The sequence below is a fragment of the Mycteria americana genome, chromosome 4 (assembly GCF_035582795.1).
Source record: "Mycteria americana isolate JAX WOST 10 ecotype Jacksonville Zoo and Gardens chromosome 4, USCA_MyAme_1.0, whole genome shotgun sequence".
NCBI lineage: Eukaryota > Metazoa > Chordata > Aves > Ciconiiformes > Ciconiidae > Mycteria > Mycteria americana.
The window spans coordinates 4,059,797-4,068,314 of NC_134368.1; the positions used below are offsets into that span (position 1 = coordinate 4,059,797).

At 57.4% G+C, this 8,518-nt stretch overlaps 1 protein-coding gene across 1 annotated transcript; it reads left to right on the plus strand.

Moving 5' to 3' along the window:
* The first annotated feature begins 96 nt into the window (after window positions 1–96).
* Window positions 97–7,887, plus strand: MAVS (mitochondrial antiviral signaling protein). Its single transcript, XM_075499500.1, has 7 exons — window positions 97–588; window positions 706–835; window positions 956–1,131; window positions 1,518–1,749; window positions 2,145–2,724; window positions 3,497–3,651; window positions 4,175–7,887. Exons 2-7 carry the CDS (start codon window positions 719–721, stop codon window positions 4,859–4,861), a joined length of 1,947 nt encoding a protein of 648 aa, XP_075355615.1. The 5' UTR covers window positions 97–588; window positions 706–718; the 3' UTR covers window positions 4,862–7,887.
* The last annotated feature ends 631 nt before the right edge of the window (window positions 7,888–8,518 follow it).

Here is an 8,518-nt window from a genome sequence, read left to right on the forward strand (position 1 = left end):
CGGGGTGGGCGGGCTCAGAGCCTTCCCCGGAGCGAGCGGCGGCGGCGGCGGGCGCAGGTAGGGGATTTCTGCGGAGGGTGGGGGGAACGGGCCGCGCCCGGTTCGCAGCGGAGCCCGGGGCCCGCAGCATCCCCCGGGCCCGCCGAGCAGGGAGCTCCGGGGGGGCTCTTTCAAGTTGGTTTCTCCCCGGGGAGCGGGAAGGCCGAGCTGCGGGGCAGGAGGGGGCCCGGCCGAGGGAGCAGGTAGGCTCCTGCCGCAGCCTGCCCCTCCCGCGCTGCCGTTGCCCCGCCAGAAGGAGCGTTACTGCTTTTCCTCCGCCATCCTCTTCCATCGGCGAGAAGCTGCGTCGCCCAGGGCCTAAAGCAGGATCCCAGCCTTGGCCGCCTTCGCCTGGCGTGACCCTGCGCCGCTCGTGTCGCGAGATCCAGCCGGCCGCAAAAAGGACGAGCGTAAACACGGGCTGGGCAATGGCAGGAGGGAGATAGGTCTGTGCGAGCGGAGTCGGGAGTTGAACTTCAACCCGAGTATTTTGTCTTTGCGTGTTTTCCACCCAGGATTTCCCCCCGCACCGATGGCCGCCGTGGCGAGGCTGGGTGTCTGTGCCGAGGAGCCAGGCTCCTATGGAAAAGCCCAAGCTCCTATAGAAAAGCCGAGCGTTAGCAGCAGCCCTCCGCTCACGTTAAGTCTCTCTCTTTCTCTCGGCAGGTGCTGAGCCAGGATGGGTCTTGCCGAAGAGAAAGTGTACGACTACATTTTGAAAAACCTCAAGAATTTCAAGAACATCCGTGTGGCGTCGCTGGCCGATTCCCTGAGCTGCCTGACCGATGCTGACAGAGTAATTTCCTCCTTTCCTGAGTCCTGCCGGGCTCCTTCCCCAATGTATAGCTCAGGCAACGTATAGCTGCCTTATCTCTAAGCCAGAGCCTCTCTTAGATGCCCTGTGTGGTTTATTTAGGATGAACTTCACACCCGGGAGGAAACGCGGGGGAGCCACGCGACCGTCTACAGGTTTTATCAGCACCTGAAGTGCCGGCAGGGCTGGGTGCCGGATCTTATCGACGCGCTACGCCAGAACAACGCGGGGCACCTGGCCGACGAGCTGCAGCACGTATATGACTCCTGGCAAGCCCGTATGTAGCCTCGTCACCCCCGAGTGCTGCCCCAGGGGTCTGGTGGAGATGGGGACCTGACCACATCTCCTGGTGTCCGCAAGCAGCTGGCCTCTTGCCCTGCCCTGGCTTCCCAGGGGCCTTGGGGTGACTGTGACTGTCCCTGGGGATGTCCCTCACCCCGGTGACGTGCCTGGAGATGATGGGGTCCTTGTTCAAAGGTGCTTGGGTTGGCGGTGGGCTGGGTTTCTCACCGGGAGCAGAGATGGAAAGATGAATGAGGGGGTGCTGTGGGCTTGGCCGATGTGGGGACAGAGCAGGGGCAGGCGAGGGGCTGCCTCGGCCCCACGCTCACCCTCTGCCTCCTCGGCTTTTCCCCCGACGTCCCCGCTCACAAACTGCCTTGGCTCCCCCAGCTCCCGCTGCTGCCTCCTTCCCTCCTGCAGCCAGCGACGCCCATCCCGCCATCTCCTCCATCGGTGCCCAGACGCCGTCCCTGAGGCCGAACCCTGCTCCGGGCGCCCCGTTAGCTGAGAAGCCGTGCCGAGACCTGCCTGTCGGCGGCCATCCGCCTCTCCTGCCCGGTGCTGCCACCACCACGAGCATGGACCTGGACGCCAGGGCCCCAGTGGAGGAATCGGTGAGTGGGGCATGCGTCAGACGGGGACACAAAGGTCCCTTTTGGACAGGAGCGTTGGTATGGTGGGGAGTCTGTGGTAGTGCCAGGCTCGGTCAAGGACACCCCAAGCAGCCTCTCGCTGCTGATCTCTGCTGCATGCTTGGTGCATCTGGTAACTTATAGCCTACGTATGGTCCTATAACTGCTCCCCTCTCCTGCTTCCCCTCCATGGATGGGAGTGCAGGGTCCGCTCTGTTAATCCAGGCTCCCCTCCACAGCCCCTGACCCCATGCAAACCTCCTGCAAGCTGTGTGGTGGGTGCCAAGGAGAGAAACCCTTCGTCACCAGGCTCGCGTCGGTGGTCCCAGTCCCCCTCATCCTGGCACAGCGATTTAACACAGCTCATTTCCTTCCAGCTCCCCAAAAAACTCCTGGAGCAAGAGAGTCCTCAGACGCCTCCGCCTGGGAGCGTGGTCCGTGACGGAGTGAGCGATGGGCACAGTGGAGAGGGGAATTTGCACTCCACCGAGGCCGTGCAGGCGGCAGCGGGGACCCCCGGGGCAGCCAGCGTGGTTGTACCATCGGCTGCCGCCCCTGAGCGGGGCCGGGACTGGCTGAGCCGCCAGCAGCACCCGGTGTGTGTGGACAACGGGTGTTTCGGGAACGCCAACCACCTGCACCGCGGAGCGCCAGGCTTGGGTTTGGGCAGGTCTTTTCCACCGAGGGATGCGGGCACTGCTCGCAGCCCTGAGCAGCCCAGGAATGAGCCCGAAGAGGACTTCTACATCTCCACTGCATCATCCCCAAGGCTGGAGGAGACCGCTTGCAGCGGGGAGCCGCAGCCCCCAGACTCACCGCCAAGAAAACAGGCTGTGCCTAGCTCCGAGCACGGCGAGCCCCCGGGCAGCTTCGTGGATGTGCGCAGCCCCCTCCTCATACAGCAGCAGTTCGATGCAGAGCAGAAGCGGGTTGACATGCTGCGAGAGCACAGAGGAGGTGGAGGTGGGTTTCCTTCCCAGCAGTTCTGTGTAGCCACTGTGCTGACAGGGAGCAGGGTTGAAGGTGCTGCCGGATGCCTGTCCTGCTTGACGGTGAGGGTGGAGAGTGGCAGAGAAGATGCAGGTGTGGGGTAGGGCCCCGCTGGGAGGCCACGGGGACCCTCCCAAAGAACGGTGGGAGCTGTGGCTGTTGGTGCCAGACAGCCCAAGATTGCATCTGCCTTCGTGGCCCATGAGCACTCGTGGAGGTGTAGAGAACAGCTCTCTGTGCTGTTGTCACCCATCTCCTCTCCCATCTCCTGGGCCGCAGTGACCTCCTCCAGGAAGGGAGCGAGGTTGGGTTGTGCAGAAATCCAGCCTGGCTGCTTGTTTTCCCCTGGCTTTCCCTCCAGTTGTTGTTGCTCGCTGTATTTTGGCACAACGTCCTGATCAGGACCTGGCAGAAACACTTCATTTCTGATGTAAAATGCCCCAGTTGAAAGTCTACACCCCCGTTTTAGCAGCCTGGGGCCACCCCACTCTCGAAGGGAGGAACAGATCGGGGGTGCTGGCTTGGCTGCTGCCGTCTGGTTTACCTGCACCTACCGGGAGAGCTCGGGTGCCACGGCAGAGCCAGGGCCACGTCGGCAGCGCCCAGCAGCGCTGGGTCCTGCTCCCTGTGCCGCCTCCTCAGCTCTGGGAGTATCCTGTTGCAGCAGCCTTGAGGAAGAGCAAAACTCACCTTTTAGGTCTCCTGATTAACGCAATACGTTTTGTTTTCTCCCCGACAGATGCTCGGATGGAAACAACCACCCCACTTGCTACCTCTGCGCCCAGAAACGCTTCCCCATCCTGCGACACCTCCCTGAAGCCTCCTGTACAAGAGACAAAAGTGCCCGTGGGGGAGACGGCCAGCAGCACCCCCTCCATGCCGACAAATGAGAAAGTAGGTGACCTTTCCCATTGCTGCTTGCATTTCATTCAGGTCCTTGTGAACTCCCCCTGGTTGGGAGATTTTCTGCTGCAGTGTAAGATTTTGACCTGGTGGCGAGTTTATTCAGGCCTTTTTTCCCCACTGTGTTCATGTCCCTGTCCGGACGCTGTATTTTGGAGCATGGGAGAAGGGAGCCAAGGTTTGTTGGTCTTTGACTCCTTATTTCCCCTCCTTGACTTGCCAGTTAGTCTCCTGGCTTCCAGGTGCCTGTTTCCACCCCTCTCCTCGCTGCTTGTCTCGCCCTCCTTCCTTCCCGTGTCTCCCCTGAATCCCAGAGGCTCCCTGGAGCCCCAGTACCTCCCTGCTCTGCTCATTCTCCCAGCCCTGGGAGTCACCCGTGACCCAACCTCGCTGTTAGTGGCTGGAGATGTGGTGGTTGAACACTGAAGTGGGCTTGTTGTGTGATGTGGGTGCCCGAGACCAGGCCAAATGGGTGCTCCCCATGGCACCCAGCCCCTCTTGTTGTCTCCCAAAGGTGCTCCCGGCCTTGGCGGACCCTCTCCCGACTGTTGCGGGAAGCTTTGAAGGCACCTCTGGGAGGACGGCCTCCCGGGTGAGCTCTGCCACAAGCATCTGGGTGTCTTGCAGCAATGTGGAGAGGGATGTGGAGCTCAGCAAGCCGGGCGTCCTCCTCTCCACAGCGGGGGAGAGCCCAGAAGCAGCCGGCAGACGGCTGAGCTCTCGGGGGCCCAGCGGCCCCTATTCCGGGGCGTCCGATAGCCTTACCTTCAGCAGCGACCCACTCATGGTGAGCACGGATAGCTCGAGCTCAGGAGAAGCGCTCTCCAGAGTCTCCTCAGGATGCCCGGCTCCAGCAGTGCATGAAGACCCCGGGGCAGAGGAGGCAGCTGGAGCAAGCAGAGGCTCCCGTCCGCCTCCGAGCTGGGACAGCACCTCCCTGGGCACCCACGAGGTCCGCGTGGACCATTACCCCAGCACCCAGCTCGGGGCAGGCAGCGACCTCCGAGACAGAGCCAGTCCCCTTGGAAACTCTCCAGTTTTTGACTCCAGCAGGGGCTGTGGCACTGCGACCAGCTCGTCTCAGGCCAAAGTCCCCCCAGGGGACAGCAACGGACCGTCCCTGCCATACGTCGTTCCAGCTGTGGGCATCGCTCTGATTTCAGCTGTGGCGTTTCTGGTGTATGCTCGATTGCAGAAATAGCGCTGGAGTGGATGGGATGCCACGACCGTCACTCAGCCTGGGCGATTCCTCTTCGTAGCAGGAATTTGGCCAACGCGTTTGAAGCCTGAAGAAGCAGTGGGGGGGATGGTAGGGGCATTGTTAAATCTCTTTCTGGAAGGTTTTGCTGGAAGAGGCCTTGGTTGTGTGATGCTGTTGAGTTTGGGTCTGTTCCTCCCATTTCCCAACCATCTTCTTGTCTGTAGTCTTCTCCTTTTACACCCATAGAGAGGGTCTTGTTCAGGGAGTGATTCCTTGAGTCAAAAAAGGAAGTCCTCATGGCGATTCTCCACGTCGTCCTTGTTTGGTCCCAGGAGGCCCCAGGGAAACATGTGCTGGTGGTCCAAGGGGTGACCCCCCAGGTCCCTCCGGGCAGTGCAGCAAGGAGAGGTTTTGCAGATGTCCTGTAAAAGTGGAGCTGATTTTGTTGGCTCTGCTCATCTTGGCTTGAAAACGTGCCCGAGGATCTGTGCAGCAGCCTTCACCAGGCACCTCATGTTGAATTTGCCTTACCTGGTGTCTCTGGCTCTGCTGCTGGGACCTTGGTTTGTCTCTGGTCCTCCTTTCCCCTGGTGTTGGGTGCACGAGCAGGACCCCGGTGCACCAAGTCACGCTGCCTTCTGCTCATTCGTGACGAGAGATGCCCCCGTGATGAGAACGTGCCAGGTCAGACCACGTACAAGCTCTCCCGGGTGCTGTCATCCTGCTTCAGTGCTTTGCTGTGGAGCATCCTCCCCTGGTCCTGAGGATCAGGGATGGGTTCTGGGATCGCTTCATGCAGCACTGACACCCTGGGGATGAAGTTGAGGGTCAGGAAAGAGCCTCATCTAACCGGCTTTCTCAAGTATCAACCTCATTTCACCCCCTTCCAGCCAGGGAAAGGGTGATTATGCTTTAAGAGGAACATTTCACACAATTGCAGCATTAAGTGGACTCGGTCCCACACAGGATTGTTGGGCATCTTTGATCTTTAGGCTGTATTTTTAGAGCCTGGCTTGGAGGGTGGATGTAGTTCTCGCCTTTCCCGATATCTGGTGCTAGGGGATAGGAATATAGGAAACTCATGTCCAGGCTGGGACGCAAAGAGGATCGACTCCGCGCACTGCAGGGAGGCCCTACCCAGTGGCTGAGATGCTCTGGGTTATCTTGAAGGTCCTGTTTAAAACTGCAGCCCATAATAATTTCCCTGCTATCCTCAGGGATCAGCTTGGAGCACGAGGGGATTGGGCTGTAAGATTTCTTAAGATAAATCCTCAAAGCCAAATAAATATCCTCAGCTTCCCCCTGCCCAGGGCACCTTTCGGGGGCAGAAGCGACCCTGCTCAGTCGCTGTTGGCACGCGTTTCTAGCTCTAGGCAGAGCTTAGCGATCCCCAGCCATGCTGCCCGCTTCTTCTGTCGCTGCAGCTGCAGGCTGTTCACCATCTCATCTACTCCCTCCTGAAAGCACAGGGGCACAAAAGTAACAAAACTACTTTTTTTGTAGTTAGAGGGTTATTGTAGCTAGAGGATTTCTTTTTTTTTTTTTTTTTTTTAAGCTCTGAAGATGCCAGCGCAGACTTTTGGGTGTTCCCACCCTCCCGTAATTTGCTGGGGGGCAACAGGGGAGCTGTGGCAGGAGGCAGTTCTGGGCAAAATGTTTGGCGATCTGGTGATGGATTTGCACAGCAGAAGCCTCGTGCTGTGGGCTGGCACGGTTTCAATCCGGCGAGTCCGCAAGGATGCCGTGGGCTTTAAACTGTTGCTGATGGCCGGGTTGCTGATGGCTGGGCTGCGCTCCTAATCCAGGCTGTTGCTTCTTCCCCACTTTACTGTGTCCAGTAACTTGCTCCACCTGGATTCCTGCTGTTCGGCACAGCTTCCCGAAATACAACCTTCCTGCTGGCAGGGGAGCAGGAGGGAGATGAGCTCCCTGGCACCTGGCTGCAAAGTACAGCCGTCATGCCCGGAGCTTGGCCTGTGGTGGGAAGGGTTTGTCAGAGCCCCGTGATGGGGTGAACGGCTGCTCCTCCCTCCTAACACTTTCCCTTTGCCCAAAAATGCAAGAAGTGCCTCCCTTAAACGATAAGGACAATAAATATATGCAATAGTGAGGTGTTGATTTTGATCTGACAGGGCTGCTCTCCAGGTGAACTTGAGATATTCATCATTTGCTCGGTGCCTGGCGCTTTATCCGTCAGAGGAAGGGCTTTTAACTACCCTTCACCTCCTCTGCTGGGAGAGGGAACATGGGGACTCTTCTCCCCATTTGAAGATAACATGGTGACTTGTCCAAAACCTCCCTGCAAGCAGGGAGAAGGACCCAGGATTCCCCATCAGCAGTCCCCAGTAAGCTGGTTTTTTTCCTCAGCTTTCATAATTTTGTCAGTGAGGGCTTTGTGGAGACCTGTCACCTCCCCATGAAAGCTGCAGTTTTCAGCCCTATGAATTACTCTTTCTTTGTAGCAGGTAAGGAAATCTCCCCAAATCCTTTCACCTTGTTAAAAGGCTCGTGTTTACTGTTGAATATTGCACCGACATAAAGCAGAATACATATCGTAAAGCAGAGTACGTGAGCCTGCATAACCACACTGCAGAATCCATCCCAAAATTTGTTAAAGAGAGGGGGCGCGTGCCTTCTCCACACGCTTTCTGCATGATTCAGAGGACGTCTCTGAGATCCCAAACCAGCAGCATCCGTACCAAGGCCCTCTTCTCTGACGCTTTACTTGCCTGCAAAATTCTTCACATATTTTCCTACTACTTTTTAGCAATGGCTTGTACGCTTTGCCTTTTCACGTCAAATCACTCTTGTGAAACAGCTGTTTTATCACCACTTCAGACTTGATAAAAGCACACGTTCAGTTTTCTGCTGTGAGGTGCCGGTACTTTCACAGTTGTAATGTAGCACTTTAAAAGCGTAATCAGCAGGTGAACCTGCAGGAGGGAACTGTGTCCCTGCATGTCTTTTAAGAAAAAGAAAAAAAAAGCCTTTTACTAACTGTGTAATAAAATTGTTTGCCACTTCACACACAACTTGTGAGGCTGCCGTCTGTTTTGTAAGATGAGGGGGATGCGTCTCAGCTTTTGAAGCCTCTCTGGAGCAAGGAAAATTTTCACGTAGAAGTTGGCTGGAGAATTAAATCACCTAACTTACCTGCTCAGGGAGTGGAGGCTGCAAAGAAGGATCCAAACAGCTCTCCTCTGCTTTTTTTGGGGAGGGTTGCTGCAGTTCATGCACCTTGGTTTTCCCGTTTAAGAAGACAGGTGCTTTTAGAGAAGGCTGTTTGTACAACTCTTGCCATACGCCATTTCAAGCGACTCTGTCCGTGGGCATTGGGACTGTTTCCCTTGCTGTGGAGCTGCGTTCGGATTTCTTGGAGAACCCTTGCTGGCGTGTTGAGGAGTGTCTGCTGGGAATTCGGCTTCCTCGCCTCTTCCTCCTCCTTGGTCCTGCCTCTGGGCAGCCAGTTCTGGTAAGACCCTTGCTTTGATCTTTGGGGTTGCGTGTTGGGTGTGTCAAGGTGACACCTCCTGTTCCACCACCCCAGAGACTAAAGGTGACCTCCCAGGGTGCGGGGGTAGGTTCAGACAGTGCCGAGAACCACCGCATCTGCGGTCCTCTGGTGAAAGGGGCAGGTAAACCCCTCTCTTGCTCACA

Coding starts and splice junctions, on each gene's coding strand:
- MAVS (XM_075499500.1), top strand. CDS start 719: ATGGGTCTTGCCGAAGAGAAAGTGTACGACTACATTTTGAAAAACCTC. Junction 1,132..1,517: donor TATGACTCCTGGCAAGCCCG/TATGTAGCCTCG, acceptor AACTGCCTTGGC/TCCCCCAGCTCCCGCTGCTG. Junction 1,750..2,144: donor GGGCCCCAGTGGAGGAATCG/GTGAGTGGGGCA, acceptor ATTTCCTTCCAG/CTCCCCAAAAAACTCCTGGA.